Source organism: Pleurodeles waltl, chromosome 8 (genome assembly GCF_031143425.1).
Source record: "Pleurodeles waltl isolate 20211129_DDA chromosome 8, aPleWal1.hap1.20221129, whole genome shotgun sequence".
Classification (NCBI taxonomy): Eukaryota; Metazoa; Chordata; class Amphibia; order Caudata; family Salamandridae; genus Pleurodeles; species Pleurodeles waltl.
The window spans coordinates 57543055-57563366 of NC_090447.1; the positions used below are offsets into that span (position 1 = coordinate 57543055).

Below are 20312 nucleotides of genomic sequence, written 5' to 3' on the forward strand. Positions count from 1 at the left end.
ATTTTCGAGTCGCAAAACTGGATCTTCGTACATGTAACCCAAAATACTTACCTGAAAGATTCTGCCCCACGATGTTCTTGCTCTCAGAATATTTTTTCACACAATTTAAGTTAGATAATATTTTTAGCCACTATTATCATGATGCATGCTGTTAACATCTAAGAGTATGCCTTAGAAAGTGTATACTGGATGAGAGAATCACAAGAGAAATACACACTTATCAATCTGTAAGCTCTTTAACTTGATGAATGTCAGCTTGTTTTAATTCCTTAGTTTCTTTGTAGGGAGCAAATGCTGATGGGAAAAAGCCAAGATGTTCCACAGATATCATCCTTGAACACCACTAACGCTCATCCCTCCTCATTTATCCTCACTGGCATTCCAGGACTCGAACCTGTCCAGTGTTGGATCTCCATTCCCTTCTGCTCTATGTATATTTTGGCGCTATTCGGAAACTGCACTATTCTCTGCATCATAAAGGTCGAACGCAGCCTTCACGAGCCTATGTTTTTCTTTCTGTCCATGCTTTCAATCACTGACCTGATTCTTTCTACCTCTGCACTACCTAAAATGCTGAGTATCTTCTGGTTCAATTCTGGAGACATCAGCTTTACTTCCTGCCTGGTCCAGATGTTCTTTATCCACTCCTTCACAGCTATGGAATCTGGTTTCTTCTTGGCCATGGCATTTGATCGTTATGTGGCCATCTGCAATCCTCTCAGGCACTCAGCGATCCTCACCAATCCAACAATAGGCAAAATTGGTATTGTGGTAGTGTTCAGAGGGATAATTTTTTTCTCCCCACATGCATTCCTCCTGAAAAGCTTGCCCTACTGTCATACCAATGTAGTTCCCCATACTTATTGTGAATTCATGGCCATCACAAAGTTAGCTTGTGCAGACACATACACAAGCAAAGCATACAGTCTCTCAGTGGCTTCACTGATAGGAGCTTTTGATTTACTGTCAACTGTCCTGTCATACATTTTTATCCTACGGTCAGTGCAGAGCCTGCCTTCGAAAGAAGCAAGCCGAAAGGCATTTAGCACCTGTGGTTCACACATCTGTGTCATTTTAGTATTTTACACAACTGCAGTTTTCACATTTTTGACACACCGGTTTGGTCACAATGTATCTCCAGAGATTCACATCACAGTCGCCAATATCTACCTCTTGGTGCCACCAACATTGAATCCTATTATTTATGGGGTCAGAACAAAGAAGATTCGTCAGCGGGTGGTGAAGATTTTGTATGAAAAAAACAAAACTGAAGATAATTGACATACAATCCATCAATAAAGAATACATATAACAAACACATTGGCAACAAAGATGATTGTGTAAATATTGTAATTTCTCGCATTAATTTATATAAAGGTTAAACACATGTTCTGCACATACATTTGAATTCATTTCTCATCTAGAACCATAATAGCCTCACCTTTGAGAACTGGTGATTAATCCACTTTATGAAGAGGCACACAGAATGGCCCTACATTAAAACATGTCCGTGTTAAATGCTTTGTAACATGAAAAAAGTGTTTGTGTTGAGTCAATAAATATCAGTCCACTTATGGACATATCAAGTAGATGGCTTGATATTACCATGAATAAGATGCAGAAGGCAAATACGATAACAGATTAGAAGTCAAGAATCATAGGCACACCATCCAACATGCCTGTAAAAGCTTGCTAGTATGTTCACCTACACATAATCTGATGTTTGAGAAACATATTTTTGGGATATGTAGTGTATAGTCTTGTTCATTTGTCATTGCATATCTGCAATATGCAATACAATCAAGGCATCAATCAATCGTTGTTTAGCGTTTGCTATAGTGAAAAGGAATTCGCTTTTAGATGTGAAGTGATTTACTTTTTTTGGTGTGGACACATTATCAAACAGTCCAGAACTGACTGATTCATGTTCTTCTCAACACTTCAATGACGTGAAATATATGTGCTCCTATCAGAACTCTGTTGACATAAACTAGCTTAGAATCCAAAATCAAAAAGAACAAAGTCTGCAAATTTCAATTGTGGAATTAAGTGACAAGTAAGGTAATAGAAATAAATGCTATTCCATGAGTCTTCTTAAGTTGGCCAAATTGATTGTAATGTTCACAGTGTATCTTTGGTTTCTTAGATCTTCCTAGATATTTTGACAGAAACGTGGCTCAAGTTCTATTTGCCAAACTTGTGATTACTGCACTCCATGTTAAGTGGGTTTCAGTCAGTATGGTCAGTTTCCAACTGCAGAGCCTGCAATGACTGTGGCCCTCATTATGAGTTTGGCGGAACTTGTAATACAGCAGGAGGGGATATCCATTACATTTGTGATGGAGTAATCCACTCAGCCAAACTCCTAATGAGGTTCTCTGACTACAGAAACCTTTGAATGACAGCCCATCGGCCATTCGTTAAAATATGACAGAGAGTCTACCCTGTTTAGGGTGGTGATTTTCATTGTGCTTTTTCCTGTTTGGGACCACAAGGGAAAGCAGGAAACCAAAGAATATCCATACATTGAGCAGTAGGACCAGCTGACCATCTGGCACACTCCGAATGAACTCCTCAGTTTGTTAAGGTGCCTTTGTGTTTCTCTGAATAAAAGATTAACAACACCAGTGAGTGATCAATTAAATTGAGTTTTGGCTTCAGGGAAGAGTGACATTCAAACATTCATGCCACAGCTTCAAGAACTCATTTGTTATTTATTTAGAAGGTACTCAAAGTTGTGCATCATTTCAAAACTATGCTACAATAGATTAAGAACTGGACATGTCATCATGCTACTGATTCCAGGTGGTAGACTGAAAAATGATGAAATATTGAACATTAAAAGGAACATCCACCCTTACTGCTTTTAAATGTCAATGTTTGTGAATTCTAGGTAGTTCAAATTGCAGATATAGGAGGAATAGGTTTTACAAATGTATAGCTGGTAACATGCACAGTATGATTTGAATCCTCATTTAGAGGTGGTAGTATTGGGGTACCAGCCAACAATCAGCAGTGCATTCTTATGCCAATCTATTGGTTACACAACTATATTTAGAGGTGTAGGAAGAGCTGCAATGTCTGACTTCCTGAATCTAGATCACACACTCCCACTATGGGGTGTGGTACCAGCACACTGGCATTATAATGTCTGACATAAATATGGAGTCCTAAACAATACCTAGGACAACTTCACTCCATTGGAATTAATAATACACCTAATGAGTTGTATTTATGTAAATGATATTTCTATTATAATATTTATCTCAGACAATATTCCTGTACACCATATTCTGAGGTGAAGCCAACAAAGACCATGTTACACAGGACATGCTGAGATGTTTTATCGCATGGGCAAGTTGAGCAGGTTACCATGGCCTCAAGGCTTCAAGGGGCCCCCTGACAAAGTGAACTTTCTCTCTTGCTGACCTCTGTGTATTTCTCAATCTTAATATTGAACTTATAATTCAATATTGTTAGACAACATAGAGATTTAATTAGCAAAACATTTGTAATAAAATTCAAAGTTGCTCCACTTAGGGGCCAAAAATATTTCTTGCCGGGCCTTTCCCCAAATCCTTAAGATGACACTGAGAACAGGCAGTTCGATAACCTTGCATGGGCAGTTCTGTGTATGCTTGAGCTCCTGGCAGTGTTCTTTCTTCCTGATACTGCAGGGCAAGACATGGTGGTCCTGAGCAGGAAACACAAATAAACAATGCCCAGCATATCCTGGGAGAAAACTCTCAGCACCTCAGGGGCATTATTTTTACATTTCTCAAAAAAACTAATCTTCACTTTGGAAAAAATGCAGGCTAGCGAGAAATGTTAGCAGCATTCAATTGGCATTTATTCTGAAACTGATTTTGTCGGCTATCCAGAAGCAAATTTTTGGGAAAAAGTTCTTCATCGAACTAGAAGGGTACCTGAGGTATACCAGGATGATAAGTGTGGAAACTTCCACCATCACGTCTGTATGTCTAAAGATACGCTTACATTTTTTGCTGTATATTGTGAAATGTAAAGTATAAGCATGTTTGCAATTTAACTAGTACTTCCCACATTTAGTATAACTATTATCTAAGGACCTTCATGCCGTTACCCCTAAGTACCTAATCAACTCAATTTAGAGAGAAAGGGATGCAACTCCAGGGATATCCCAATAGAACTCAAATCACTGAAAGCTAAATTAGAGTTTGAGACTTTCCAAACTTCAGACAAACTTGTGTTATTGTGGAATAACTATAAATACTTACTGAACTATGAATAATACGCACAAGTCATCATTTACCAAGAAATATATCTATTTTAAGATCTAGCAATGGCCTGAATGTTGCAAATATCAATATTCATGTTGATAGTGGCCTGACATTGAACCTTATGCCAAATGAAACATGGTCAGAATCCATGCTCCATTACTTCTCTCTCTCTCTCTCTCTCTCTCTCTCTATATATATATATATATATATATATATATATATGTATGTTACCTATATATGGTTATCCTTCTCATGAAAGGGAGTTGATAAAACGTCAATGGGAAAGAATAGTGATTGTTTTGGAGGCCCTGGTATAAGAGAAAAGAGTACCAAGAAAGATGTTCAATGATGCGTGGGATTCTTATTTTGCTCTTGCTAATGTTAACCGTAAACACATTTTTACCATCACTAGAATTGATAATACACTTGTGGGTGTCTGAGCAAGATACATAGGATTGGTTTAGTGTTTCAGTCATCAATATGAAGCAAAGCAGACAGTGAACATTGCGATGGCGCTGGGCAGGGGGCCCCTGCCAAATGCATGGCAGTGCACAGGACCCCCCTGAGACCCTCTGCACCGGCTGTACGCCAGACTTTTCATGGTGAACAACAGGTGTTACCACCGATGGAAAGGCTGGCGTAGGATAAGGTTGTTATCTGCAGGGCAGCGGTGCTTGCAGCACAGCCCTGGCGGATTACGCTCTCTGCCAGGCCGCCAAGATCCTTGATCCTGATGGATCTGGTGGTTCCCTGGCAGTCTAACCACCAGGGTTGTAATTTGGTGGTCGGACTGCCGCATCCTTGTCGGTCCTGAACGCCACTGCGAGTGTTGCAGTCTTAAGACCGCCACACTCCTAATGACCCCCTGTAGCTAGTCAACTCAAAACTCCCCAATACTAGCATCAGTGACATCACTTCCACCACGTGAATCATCATCATCATGACTTCCCAAAGACGTTGGAGCTCCCTTCACACAGTCAAGCACTGGGCCTAGGTACCTTCAGATTTGGAAACTGGTCTTCAACCGAAAAGGAAGGATTTTTACCTGAAGGGGCTCAGCTGAGAAACCAATTCCTCTTAGAGTCCAGGGATATGCTGCACATTTCAGTCTGCAAGGAAGTTCTTATTTCTTTGTGCTGTACACAGGCTCTGGTGCTTCATTTATCTGTGTTGCTCCACATCTCTGCATGACCAGGTTACTGATCATGTATGGAGCTTGGCAGCGTATCTTTTCTTTGGCATAACGCACAATACAAATGCATTCAGTGAAATACATGGAAACTCTCTGGGGAAATCAGCCAGGCCTATTCACTGTTTCAGTTCAGAACAAAACAAGACCTGGTCTGTCTTTGTTAATCCAGCCACCATGTATGCTGCTTGCGTGATGTTTCCTATATCTTGCTAACGCTTACTCCACTCGGTCACTGTAAACATGACAATCCCACCACAGCACTAGGTGGCCAAAATCCTAACCCCTGGAAGCACATTCTGCCCTGTATGACCTGGTGACACCGAGTGGCCACAACCAAAATAACAAAACCATACGTTTTTAATTACTCTTTATTTTAAGATGACAAAGGGAGAATGGTGTATAATAATGGAACCAATTATTGTAAGGAATCGGAAACTCTTTGACTGTAAAATGGCTGAAGTAAGCGACATGGGCCAATCTTCACACTTATTAGACTGCAAAGACATGAGTCTTCCAAGTGCCAAACAGGGCATTCTGTAGGTGGATAATAAAGTTCAACTTAATCCACTGAACCACTCAACGTGTTTTTTTTTCCACCGAAGTTGTGGGGACTCCCGAGAGTTCTGCCGTAAGTGATGAATGGTCCTGTTAGCGCGTCTGACCTTAATAAGTGAACTTACAAGGGGACGGGAATAGGCCGATTAACCTTTTGACTCTCAATTAAGATGTTCTTGCCATAGCTCCAGTACATAATCAATAATCAATACACAATAATCATTAGCAATCAATAACATCAATAATCAATGGAGTCAGTCATTGTCACGCACTATGATCATGTTTGAACAAACAAATCATTGCATCGCTCCCAATATGTGCTTGACCATGATAGCACCTTGCCATTTGAGACAACAGGCTATTTGGCAAAACCAACTGACTGGCAAAACCAACTGACCCAGCACTATTCATCTTGTCTTTGCACACATTTCATTTTGTTCCATGAACAATTTTCCTCTCTGTCAATATTATTCTGCAACGTTTTCAGTTCTTCCAAAGTGCCAATTGTTTTCAATACATAGCTTGTACAGTTTTCATCTTCTTCAGGTAACAATTCCCTATTGTCTTTGAACAATGTACAGTTCAATGAGCAAAACCTTGCGACTTGATCCGCATATCCGTTTCCCATTGACCTAAAGTCCCGCGACTTTAGATGTTCACTGCATTTCACCACAGCAATCTTTTCAGGCATTTGAATAGCATGTAACAATTCTTTAATTCTCTCACCATTTCTCACTGGTGAACCAGAAAAGGTCAGGAAACCTCTCTGTGACCACAACTGGCCAAAATCATGGACTATTCCAAATCCATACTGTCTATCCCTGTAGATTGTAAATTTCAACTAAGCAGAAACATGGCACGCTCTAGTAAGGGCTACCAGTTCCGCTACTTGGGCAGAATACATTCATCGAAGCCAAGAAGCTTCCAAGGTACCTGCAATTATGCACACAGCATATCCTGCTCTCAGTGTCTCTGTATTGTCTCTCAGACAAGAACCATCAACAAAGATCATTTGGTCATTTTCTTCAAATCGGGTATTTCTAATGTCTGGTCTCGGTTTTGTGCACAAGTCAGTTACTTCAAGACAATCATGCTCAATATATTCCTCTTTTTTAATGTCAGCATTTTCACTCAGAAGTAAGGTTGCCAAGTTCAGCACTGTACATCTTTTCAATGATACAATCTCAATAGAGTGAGGGACCATTACAGTCACAGTATGTTTCATCACAATGCCCTCACACTGTGTAGGGCTCTGATCAACTGCTGCAACTGCGAGCAAACAACCTGGTAAGGCTGCTGCAACTAGGTCCAAAGTAGCTGAAAAATATGCTACTGGGAGGTTTACACCTCCATGGACCTGTGTCAAGACAGACAAAGAACATGCATCATGCTCATGACAAAACAATGTGAAAGGTTTTGTGTAGCCTGGCATACCTAACGCTGGAGCCCTGCACAGACTCTCTCTCAATTCAGTGAACGCTTTCATTTCATCTTGGTCTAACACTATGGGATCAGTGACTTCCTTATGAGTCAGCTTCTGCAGTGGTCTTGAAATGAATGAGAAATTTGGAATCCATTGGCAACAATAACCTACCATCCCCAAAGACATCCTGACATCTCTCTGTGTAGTTGGGGGATTTATCTGCAATATGGTTGTAATCCTTTCCCTGGGAATCTTTCTTGAACCCTTCTCAATCTGGTGACCCAAATATTTCACTACTTTTTGACAGTACTGCAATTTAAGCTGAGACACTTTATGACCATTCTTTCCCAAATGGTTCAACAGGGCAATCGTATCATACTTGCACTCGTCCCTTGTTTTAGAGGCAATCAGCAAGTCATCAATGTTCTGCACAAAGGTTGATTGGAAAGGCATTTTCAACGACTCCAAATTGTTTTTCAGGATCTGATTAAATATGCAAGGTGACTCTGATATCCCTTGAGGAATATACTAGATCCAGGAATTTGAAACAAAAGAGAAATTGACTATCCTCCTGAAGAGGTACAGAAAAGAATGCTCATGACAAATCAATGACGGTAAACCACTTGGCATCACACGGAATCTGAAACATTATTACATCTGAATTTGACACCACAGGACAACATTTGACCACAATCTTATTAATTTTTATCAAATCCTGAAAAATCCGAACCTTCCCACAGGGCTTCTTCAAACCAATTATTGGTGAGTTACATGGACTGCTCAATACTTCTTTCAGAACCCCTTGCTTTACAAAGTCTGCAATTATCTGGGTTACTTTCATCAGGACATCCTGCAGCATATGGTACTGTGGAAGTTCAGGGAAATCTGCATTCAGCTTCACAGTAACTTTGACTGGCTCAACTCCCTTTATCAAACCTACTTCTTTTTCTGTGAGATCACACACTTTCTCTTTAACCATTCCCTGCAAATCAGGATGAAGCTCTTTCACTGTGAACATCAGAAAAAATTCAATCAAAGGCAATCAAAGAGTACTTCTCATTTGTAGTTTCATATTCTATTTCCGGGGTTTGGTCCTATTTGTCATCACTATTCGTCTGAATCTCAATTCCATCATTTAAACAAGCAATCAAATACTTCATTTTACACAGCAAGTCTCTTCCCAGTAGGGATACTGGACTTGAATCGCAGACTACAAATTCATGCAATCCCTGAAGGTTGCTAATCTCATCTTGAACTGGATCTGTAATTGGGTTTGTCAAATACTGGTTTGATACTCCCACAACCTGAACTGTTCTACCTGAAAGGGGCAAGTTTGGATCTTCTGCACTTCTCACCGAAGAGCATGTAGCTCCAGTGCCAACCAAGAATGAAACCCTGTGACCCATAAACTTTCCCTTGACATAGGGTCCTCTTTGATCTACTTCTAGGGAAGTCGCAAGCACACACGTCTCCTCATCTGAACTGTTGCTCGTCCACTCATTATATATTGGTGCACTGTGTTACTACTTTTGTTATGCCTCTGACCTGTTGTGAAAGCATCATCTGTTGCTGCTCCATCAGGGCATGAGGTATTTGAATTTGCTGTCTAGGTACCATGGGAACCTGCTGTTGCATCGGCTGCAACTGTGACACTTGTGCACAGGGCATTTGCTCCTGCTGCATGGGCTGAAAATTTCGCATTTGATTAACATTATTCTGAAAATTTGAATTAGAACCTCTCACTCTCAGGCCTCTCACATTCTGGAAAGATTTGATGTAATTATTCTGCTGAACGACAACCTCTTGCACCATCATTGGACACTCCCGTTTCCAAGGTTCAACAGCTCTGCAAATGTGACATAGCAATAGCTTCTTCATTCTCTGCACATCATTCTGAACCACTACAGTATTCAAGTCTGGACCACGAGTCATATTGCCTCCACGGCCACTACCTCTCATCTGGGGCTGAAACATCATGTTCGCCTGCTGCTGCTGTCATAACTGCTGTGAAAAATTCCATTGGACTCCTGTTTGAGCTGCTTTAATCTGCATCACCTTCGCCTTATCTTTCAACTTTTTCTGCTTCAACTCAATCTCATCACTACAGTATTTTGCATACTGCATTACCTCTTCAATCGGGTTTGCTTGCCAGCAAATCAAATTACTCTTAAGCATCTGGCTAATCTCAGGTCTCAGTCCTTCCACAAATCTGAACACAAAATGAAGCATGTCTTTCACCTCAATTGTCTCTGTACCACTGTAATGCTTGAATGCCTGCAACAATCTTTCATAATATGCATGTATCAACTCCTTTGCTTCCTGGGCTGTCCTTTCAATCCTCTACCAATCAATATTCTTGGGCAAAATTCTCATTTTCAAAAACTCAATCACCGTATAGTAATATTTCATTACCCCAGGAGAAGGTGCACCTGTATTCTTGTCTCTCTCTGGTTTACTTGTTGGCCAATCTACAATCCTTTTACTTTTGATCCACAGATCAGCTGGAACTACTATCTCTAGTAATGTGTTCAAGTCTTCCCACAAACACTTCACAAGGTTCACAAATCTGTCTGGCTGCTGTTACCACTCTACTGGATTCTTCTATCGCTTGGATAATCATTTGTGAATGACAGATGGTCACTTCTGCTCCGCAGGACATGAACAAAATTACCCCCTGGAATCTCTCTTATTGGTAAAATGTTTCACATTTTCAGTCCGCTTCAAAGAATCCCTTTTTCTCCTGCCTCTTTTCTTTACCCATCTGCCTCCCCATTTGTCTAATGCTCCCCAGGTCTGAGCACCTTGAAGCACTTCTTCAAGGTGTGCCTTAATTCCGCCAGATCTCATGTGTTCAAAATCTTTACCCTCAAAATCGAACCTGTAACTACTTTTCAAATGCTTTGATTTCTCTATTTCTATGCCGTACCTCTCTGCCAAGTTTACTAGTCTCTGATGCACATTGCTCACTTCTCTTCTAATCTTTGGGCACAAATATCTCAATTCTGCCTCTGTGTATGATTCGCACCTATTCACTCTCATCGTTCTCTCAATGAGCTCACCCGCATCCATGCCTAGTCTAGTATAATTCAAATGCTCCTCTCCTTTGGGGCACTCTGTGGGGTATTCAGCTTGTATAACCATTCAGTCAACTGCTGAGCTGTTAGTCCTTGTAATAAAATGTTAAATGCTTGGACCGGTGGCACCTGCTGTGCAACTGCATCCGGAGTTTGCGTTGTCAATAATTTTAGACCCTGACTAGCGTTCGGATCTGTCACAGTATCTGGAAGTGCTACAAATCAACTAAGGTCTAGCAATGAGCTTGATCCCGTCAAAAGTCTGTCCCACAGGAGAAACTACTCGAGTATTTTCATTATGTCCTCCCCTCATTAGGTTCTGGGACATTGCTCCCTGTTCACCTACATTAGGTCTGTTCTGTGCAAATAATTGTACTGCTGGACCAACAGTAATAGGTAGCGATATAGCATCTAGGGCTGTTCTGGCACTTACATTCTGTGGGAGAGTAACTCCCATATTCTGATTCATCATCGAAGTCATATCTAACTGTGTCCCTGTCACTGGAGTAAATCTTGGCATTAACTGCGGCTGCACTTGGGGCAATAAAATCGGAGTTGGCTCAGTCTGAACCAGTATCGGTCTCGGGAAGAACTGTTCTGTTGGCACCACTAAGTTCGAAGTCGTTTCCATAATGGGCACATCAGGATAAATTATCTGAACCTGTGGCAGTTGCATCTGGGACTGCACTACAGGAGTGGTAGGCACATTAAGACCACTTTGCACTGCATTCTGTGTCAGGCTAGCATTAACTTGCACCGGACTCACTGTCTCATTAACCTGTGTTGGGGCTGTTGGATCAACACTGGTACTTGGACCACTCTCATGTACTGTATTTGGTGGTGGTCTATCTCTCAATAACTGTGTAATAAACTCATCATAGTCTGAGTCCTCCTCTTTGTTTGAAGACTTTCTAGCCTCCTTACTCTTGGATGGACTTTTATTAGTTTTCCTAGTAGCTTTCTTTCCTTCCTTCTCATTCTCCTGCGTAATTACCGGAATCAACTTAGGCCCTCATTACGACCCTGGCGGTTAGTGATAAAGTGGCGGTAATAACGCTAACAGGCTAGCGCTAGGTGGCGCAAAATTATGACTCCCATATACAGCCAATGTACCACACCAAGCGCCACGGCAGAAACAACAGTCACTGTGGGAGACAAAGTATCGCCCACCATATTAAGACACTGCAAACCACTACCGTTTCCGGGGCGGTACCAACACCAACAAAAGCCTGGCGGAAACAGAGCTCAGAAGTAAAAGGAATCACCATTGGAGACAGAGGGAGGAACCACGCCACCACGGAACCCGAACTGTAAGTCTTCCCGATGATCTTCTACGTCATGCTCCACCTGGAACACCAACGCCGACGAAGACGACAACAGTGAGCACAGCCACCTAGCACACAAGGGAGGGTGGGAGGAAATCGAGAGTACCACACACATGCACAACACACACCCGACACACACACACCATATACACAACCAGCTGCACATGTAAACCAATGGCACATGGCACACGGCATAATAAAACACGGACCATAATGCTGGAGTAACAACAATGTATTAGCATAGCAAAATCCACCACACAAACCAAATATATACAAATGTCCATAAAGGGCCAATTCTCAGTCTAAAGTCATGAGGGCACACAATGCCACAGGGCGCAGACCAAGGCCCAACCTGTCTCATGACACAGTCGGAGAGAACACTGCTGGGGCATCATTTTGCAAGTGGGAAGATACCTCAGGGGGTGGAGTGGGGCACCTCAGCCAAATACCGGAACGTCCTCACTGATTCTGGGGGGCAACATGCCCATTGATCAGTCCTGGGGAGTGGAAGGCCACAGTCTCTGGAGTGGGTGCTTGCCCACTAGTTCTGGAGAGGCAACATGCCCATTGCTTTGTCCTGGGGAGTGCAAGGGCACAGTCTCTCAAGTGGGTGACTTGCCCACTGGTTCTGGAGGGGGCCACATGCCCGTTGTTTTGTCCTGGGGAGTGCAAGGACACAGTCTCTGGAGTGGGTGACTTTCCCACTGGTTCTGGAGGGGGCAACATGCCCATTGATCTGTCCTGGGGATTGCAAGGCCACAGTCTCTGGAGTGTATGCTTGCCCACTGGTTCTGGAGGGGCAAAATGCCCATTGCTTTGTCCTGGGGAGTGCAAGGACACAGTCTCTCAAGTAGGTGACTTGCCCACTGGTTCTGGAGGGGGCAACATACCCATTGCTTTGTCCTGGTGAGTGCAAGGCCAAAGTCTCTGGAGTAGGTGACTTGCCCACTGGTCCTAGAGGGGTCAGCCTGCACAGCTGCCCCTGGAGGGTGGCCTACATGCCATCCGCTAGCGGTGACGGCTGCAATTTGGTTGGAGGAGACTCCTGGGCAGCCCCTGCACTGTCCGATATCTGCACTGTGGTAGTGGTTGGAGGAGCCTCCTGGGCAGCCCCAGTACTGTCTGATTTCTGCATTGAGGTGGTGGTTGGAGAAGCTTCCTTGGCAGCCCCTGCACTCCATGATAGCTGCATTGTGGTGGTGGTTGGAGAGGCCTCCTGGGCAGCCCATGCACTCCCTGATGGCTACACTTTCACAGCTGGCAGTGGGGGCCCCGTGATAGCTGGTGGTGGTGTTAGCCTAACAGCATCCGCTGGCGTAGAGTGCCTCGTCTCCTCCTGTCCATAGGTTGTAGATCCCTTACCCTTCGTGGCAATGGTGGATGGGCTCTTCCCTTCTCTGCCTGGTGGTGCAGCCTCCTTCCCCTTCTTCAAAGCTGGTGCAGGGTCCTTCCCCTTCTTCAAAGCTGGTGCAGGCTCCTTCCCCTTCTTCACAGATGGTGCAAGCCCCTTCCCCTTCTTCACAGCTCGTGCAGGACTCTTCACACTCTCCCTGGTGGTGAGGGACTCTTCCCCTTCTTCCCTGGTAGTGCTGGCTCCTTCCCCTTCTGTGTTGTAGGTCTGGTATTGTTACCACTATGAGTAGGTGGAGCTACGACTTCCCGTGGACTGTTTGGCTGAGGTGCTGGGCTGTGTCCTTGGTACCCTGCCCATACATGCTAGACAGGGGGGGAGGGGTAGGGAAGAGGTCAAATTGGGAAAGGAAAAGCTTTCTTGGGACGTTGGGGCGGGAGAAGAGAGGAGTAATGTGAGTGGAGGATGAGGGAGTGGTTGTTGGAGGTGTATGCTGGACTTGGGTGCAGGTGCATGGGCTGTATGCTGATGTGAGGTGGATGGCTGTTGGGTGTCTGAGTGCTTGCGTTTGTGTCCCTTAGGAGGAGGAGACAGACACGGTGGGAGAGGACACAGGGGACACATGCATGGTTGTTGTTGAGTTGTCTGCCAGTGAGGTGTGTGTTCTGCTTGATGTGGTGATGCTGATAGTGGATGTAGATGTAGTGAATGCTGGTGTGAGTGTGGACGTGACTGGGAGGGAGGTGGAGGAGGAGGAGGAGGGGGAGACGGTGAAGGCAGTGGATGTTGTTGTGTCTGCAAATGCAGGGTTTTGTGTGAGTGCCTGTGGGATGAACTGTGGTGCTTGTGTTTACCTGTGCCACTCTTGTGTGTTGCCTTATGTGCATGCTCGTCTCTATGTGTGCCTGGGTTGGGCTGGGGTTGAGGGGAGTGGGACTGGGACGTGGTAGTTGGAGGGGGGATGGTAGAAACAGGAACAATGGCTGCCATCAGTGAGGAGGCCAGAGCCTGAATTGATCTCTGTTGGGCAGCCAATCTACCGTGAATTCCCTCCATGAATGCATTGCTGCTTCCGGGATGCCAGCACATGGATGGCATTCACAATGGTTGACTGCCCACAGAGATGGATCTCAGGAGGTCAATAGCCTTCTACCTCAGGACAGCAGGGCTCACTGGGGAAGGGCCTGAGGTGCCCCGGGGGCGAAACAGATGCCCACCCTCCTGGGTGAGCAGGCACAGGCAACTTGCTGAGGGGCTGCTGGGAGGGTGGTGCTGGTATGGGGGTGGGGGCTGTACCTGCAGCTGGGGTGGTCACAGAGGTGTCTGCCACCACCAGGGAGCTCCCAGCGGACGAGGTATCTGTCAACACCAGGGCAGTACGCGCTCTACAGGGGACTAGAATGCAAACACCCAACACTTTCAAGATAACGTAATTTATGCCTTGTGTTGATATGCAGTTGTTTAACCTTTTGCATTGCAGAGTTCAATCCTGAAGACTTATTTTTAGGGTGCTTATGAATACTGTTCATTTGCAATGTGTTGCTGCAGGCTTTCAGGATTGTGTCAGGGTGTGGTCCCTTTCCAGGGCCTTCTAGAAGCTTTCCCTGCAGCATGCCTGGGTGTGGTTTATGGGCTGGGCCAAGACTCTATAAAAGGGAGCCAGCCAGCTCCACGTGCTCACTATTCAGAGGTCCCGGTGCAGAGCAGCAGCAACTTTCTGAGCTACTGTTCCAGAGGCCTACTTTGATCTTCCAGGCCTTGCCCTTTCACTTTGTCGGTGATTCTTGATCAGGCTGGGCCCCCGATCCCGTTCTCGAAGGCTTTCGAGTTCTTGGGCCTAATTTGCAAGATAAAATGATTTGGCTCCTATGTGTGTGAATGTGCACTCGAAGTTTTATGCCATTTTCATGCTGACACTTGAATCGGCAAAACATGCAATTCTTTACTCGTGCACAATTCGTGTTATTCATTGTGCACTACCATTTTATGGCATTTACTAGGTTGCATTCGAATCGGCAAGAGGCGCAATTCATTTCCTATGCTCAATTCATGTTATTCATTGTGCGCTACCATTTTATGGCATTTACTAGGTAGCATTCAAATCGGCAAGAGGCGCAATTCATTTCCTGTGCTCAATTCATGTTATTCATTGTGAGCTACCATTTTATGGCATTTACTAGGTAGCATTCGAATCGGCAAGATGTGCAATTAATTTACTGTGCTTAATTTGTGCTATTCATTGTACGCTACCATTTCTTGGCATTCTTATGGTGGTATTCGAATCGGCAAGATGCGCAATTCATTTCCTGTGCTTAATTCATGTTATTCATTGTACGCTACCATTTCTTGACATTCATATGGTGGCCTTCAAACCGGCAAGACGCGCAATTCTTTTCTTGTGCTTAGGTCATGATATTCAGTGTGCGCTACCATTCCTTGGTATTCACATGGTGGCCTTCGAATAGGCAAGATGCGCAATTCATTTCTTGTGTCTAATTCATGATATGCTTTGTGTGTTACCATTTCATGGCATTTATGTGGTGACGTTCGAATCGGCAGAACGCGCGATTCATTTCTTGTATTGAACCCATGCTACTCATCGTGCGCTACTATTTCATGGCATTCATTTGGTGGTACTCAAATCGGCAATAAGCGCAATTAATTTCTTGTGTTTAAATCATTCATTGTGCGGTACCACTTCATGGTATTTAGTTGGTGGCCTTCGAATCGGCAAGACGCGCAATTCATTTCTCGAGTATAACTTATGTTATTCATTGTGCACAGTCATTTCATTGCCATTTACAAACCTTTGTGAAAATCTGCAACGTGCGCAATTCAGGTTCCTGCATTTTAAGAAAAAACTAAAGTGTTAGAACTCTAGATGTTATATTGTATGTGCATAATAATTTCCGCAAGTACAATTCATATGGTGTTATAGAGATTATTTGCTGATCCTCATGTAAAGGACTATACTTGAATTTGAAAGAGTAATTCTAGAAGGTTCTGAAGTTTCTAATTCATGTGTAACATTCCATTGAGTGGTTCATTGGAAAATGTTATTAATCTTTCTTGATTCCCTCACAGGTATCCAATCATCTTGAGGCCTAGTTATTTCAGTCCATGCTTAAGTTATCCATGTTTCCAGTATGACAATGCTTAGAGTCATAACCTAGTAATGATTAATATGATATAATCTTGATATTGTGTGTTTTAACCTTTTGCTTCCTACAGGTCTTCTTCCCAGCTGTTCCCTTCCTAATCCCCTTTTCCCCACTTGGACTCTCTTAGATTCTGTGACATTCTAATCAGAGTATTGGAGCTGTCTTGTGGTTGACGTGTTCGGAACGTGCACAGACCCCAAGGATCTGGTGACTCTGACAGTATCAGAGTCTGTGTTGTCCCCTCCAGTCTCCGCCGTTGTGTTCCCCTCGCACACCATCCCACTGGTTCCCTCGGCGTCAGTGAACTCTGCCTCCAGGGTCATGTGGGATGCAACTCCCCCTATCGCCGGTCCACTGCACCTCTGCCACATGATGGTAATGCACACAAGGACAGGATGACAAAACAAGAAAGGGGGGAGAGAGACAAAGGATACATTGGGTCAATGACTGCACCAACACCACAGTTGGCGTACACAGCACCCTCACACACAGGGAACAGGCCTACAAAATATGCATAGCACTACCAGTGATATGGCTAGTCACCAAGGAGCATACACCACCAATTACAGCACACTAGAGACCCACAATGCCCTGACTGGAAGTGACTACTAACAAGCTAGGTTACCTGTATTTGCCATGCAACCATTACCCTCCAGAGGACCCATGCTGCAATGTCTGGCCTGGCCTTAGGGGCACCAACTGACACACAATCACCACCCAGATACCACCCCACCAGCCAAAATTTGTAATGATACCCACTGTACTCACCCCCTTGTGGCTGCTGTGATTCCCTCAAGCGCCCATCCAGCTCAGGGTATGCCACTGCCAGTATGCGGGTCATCAGGGGGGTCAGGGTCCTCTGACGGGCACCCCTTCCTCGTTGGGAGGCCATCCCCAGCTGGGCCTCCGTGGTCTTCCGTGCCAGCGTCTCAGGTCCTCCCACCGTTTGCGACAGTAGGTGCTCCTCCTGCCATAGACCCCCAGAGTCTGCACCTTCTTGGCAATGGCACACCATATTCCCATCTTTTGATGGGCGCTGACCTGCAGAGGCAATAAAGACAGGAGAACACCATTAAACTAACAGTCCAGGCTATCACACACATTGCCCACCATAGCCATTTCCATCACTATTGGCACACAGATTGCCCAGCGCATGACATGTACACCACCAACAGATAATCCCCCCTTACACAATGCCTTCACACACATCTACATGCATTCATGCCACATGCATCGTGCCCACAGTGTACTCATCTGTTGGTCTGGAGACCCATACAGTAGTCCGTACTGAGGCAGGACCCCTTCAACCAGTCGCTCCAACTCTTCCGAAGTGAAGGCTGGGGCCCTTTCCCCAGTCACATGGGCCATGGTAGGTTCCAAACACAGGTCACAGCAGCACATGCAGTGTAGGTCTTCTCCTGTTGAAGGGCAGGAAACAAGTGAGGAATGATTTAGAAAATGGCAGTCACGTCCACGGCATTGTACACCGTCACCGACGGCGTCCATCCCTGTTGGCCACTGTACTCCAAAGGGCCCAATATTATCCAATGAGGAATTGCATGGCGGTTCACGATTGCCTACCTGCACGACGCCCAATGATGGCGGAATTACCTCACTTCCACCTGTCCCTCCACACAGGTCAGCCGGTTGCCATTTCAGGGGGGGTGAACAGGCCTATTGATAATTGCTGCGTCACAGGATAAATAGGCACATATATTGAAATTTACACTGTCCCAATACATAATTGCACGATGTGGACTGCTGTTGTGGTTTAGTTGTTCAAATTGTGACAGCCTACTTACTCTTGTGTCCCTTAGATACCTACCGCTGCTGCTGAATAGGAGATGGAGATATATCCCTGTGTACAGACCCCTGGTGGACTGAGCTACACTGGAGGACAGGCACATTATAATCACCTATGGACTGGACAGGGCCACAGCCACAGAGCTGTGTGCCCAGTTGGAGCCTGACCTGATATCAGCTATTCGTCAACCCACTGGGATCCTCCCTCTTGTGCAAGTTTTATCAGTGCTCCATTTCCTGGCAACTGGTTCTTTCCAAGTGACAGTGGGCCTGGCAGCAGGAATGTCACAGCCAAAGTTCTCAATCGTGCTAGCAAGATTCTTGTCTGCCCTAATAAAACACATGTGCAGCTACATTGCTTTCCCCCAGGTGAAAGATTTGGTCACTGTGAAGGCCGGATTCTGTGCAATGGGACAAATCCCCAATATTATTGGTGCGATTGACGGAACACATATTGCATTTGTCCACCCCCACCAGAAAGAGCAGGTGTACAGGAATCGTAAAAGTTTCCACTCCATGAATGTGCAGATGGTGTGCCCTTCGGACATGTACATCTCCCACATCAGTGCTAAATATCCTGGGTTGGTGCATGATGCCTTTGCCTGAGGAATAGCAGCATCCCAAATGTGATGGCCCAACTACAGAGGCACAGGGTGTGGCTAATAGGTGAGCCTTGGTCCCCACCCACTGTATGTTAGTGTATGCCTTCTAGTGTTCACCCCATAGGATAGTGTGTGCTAGATGTTGTCCCTCAATGCCTTCAGGTGACTCTGGCCACCCAAACCTATTGTGGCTGCTGACCCCTGTGAGGAATGCCAGGACAAGGGCTGAAGAATGTTATAATGAGGCACATGGGCGAACCAGAAGGATCATTGAGAGGACCTTTGGCCTCCTGAAGGCCAGGTTCAGGTGCCTCCATCTGACAGATGGATCTCTGTGCTACTCACCGAGAATGTCTGCCAGATAGTAGTGGCATGCTGCATGTTGCACAACCTGGCCCTCAGACGCCATGTACCTTTTCTGCAGGAGGAGGGGACTAGAGATGCCCCAGTGGCAGCAGTAGACCCTGGGGACAGTGAGGATGAGGAGGCAGAGGATGAGGATGTCGACAACAGATCATCAGTTATCTGTCAGTACTTACAATGACAAACAGGTGAGACAGTGCAACTTCACATTTCTATGACTATTGGTGTTTTCTGTGTGGCAATGGCATGCTTGCATTACCCACTTGTTACCTCTACTTACTGTCACCTATGGATTATCATTTTACAGATGTTGGTGATTTGACAATTTGTCCTGATGTGATCACTACAGCCAGCTACAGGCCATTCTTTCTATGCTCTCAGTAAGTACAGTTAATTTGTCATGGATGTAGCTGTTTCCATCATTACACATTTTCAATACATGAAAGACTAGTAGTCACGTTTTTAGGTCGAGCATTCGAGGCATCTTGTATATACTTTAGTATATACTTCTATACTTCTTTGTGGGGTCTCTGCTTTTTCACTGATTTGTTTCAGTGTCCTTAAAAAATCCTTGCTTGCTAGTGGTCAATCCTTCCTCTTTGTCCCACCTTTTCCACAGTTGTACACTCCCCTGGAGCATGGCCCTAGTATTTGTACCCTTCAACTTGTGCCTATGAAGCATGTGCTTAGGGATTACTTTGTTCAAAGGCTAATAGCATTTGACCAGAGCGCTGGATGCTTCAGTGGCCCCAGTCTGTTTCTGTTAACAGGGCTCTAGTCTATTACTTACTTTTCATCTGCAGTGATGTGTGGCTTTGTTTATTCCATTCATTACTCTCCCTCACACATTTTCTGTTCTTGCATTACAAATGCTTGTTCCTTTTGTCTGTCTCTGCGAGCTCTCAGCAGCACTTTGAACCGGCTGCTTATGTCAACTGTTTTACTTTTTATTTTCAGTTTGTGGCAAGAAAACGCTAATAGCTGAAACTCGAGCGAACAAGAGAGCTATTGCAGTTCAAATGCTTGTTATCTATTTTCGCAGCGCGATCTCGCTTGTTTGGGGTTGTTTCCGTCCATCTGGGTTGCAGTGCCTTCGGAAAGTTTTTCTTTCTGAATGTTTAGAGGCATCACACAGGCGTCTAAGGGTTAAAAAAGATCTTATCACGGCACACTAATCGCACAGCAATTTAGATTATGTAGTTAA

General features: G+C 44.6%; 1 protein-coding gene across 1 annotated transcript; it reads left to right on the forward strand.

Moving 5' to 3' along the window:
* Nucleotides 1-297: 297 nt before the first annotated feature.
* On the forward strand, nt 298-1281 carry LOC138249409 (olfactory receptor 52E4-like). The gene has a single exon (XM_069203371.1). It carries the CDS (start codon nt 298-300, stop codon nt 1279-1281), a length of 984 nt encoding a protein of 327 aa, XP_069059472.1.
* The last annotated feature ends 19031 nt before the right edge of the window (nt 1282-20312 follow it).

What these genes read in the sequence shown, in the direction of transcription:
- LOC138249409 (XM_069203371.1), top strand. Translation starts at nt 298, where the DNA reads ATGGGAAAAAGCCAAGATGTTCCACAGATATCATCCTTGAACACCACT.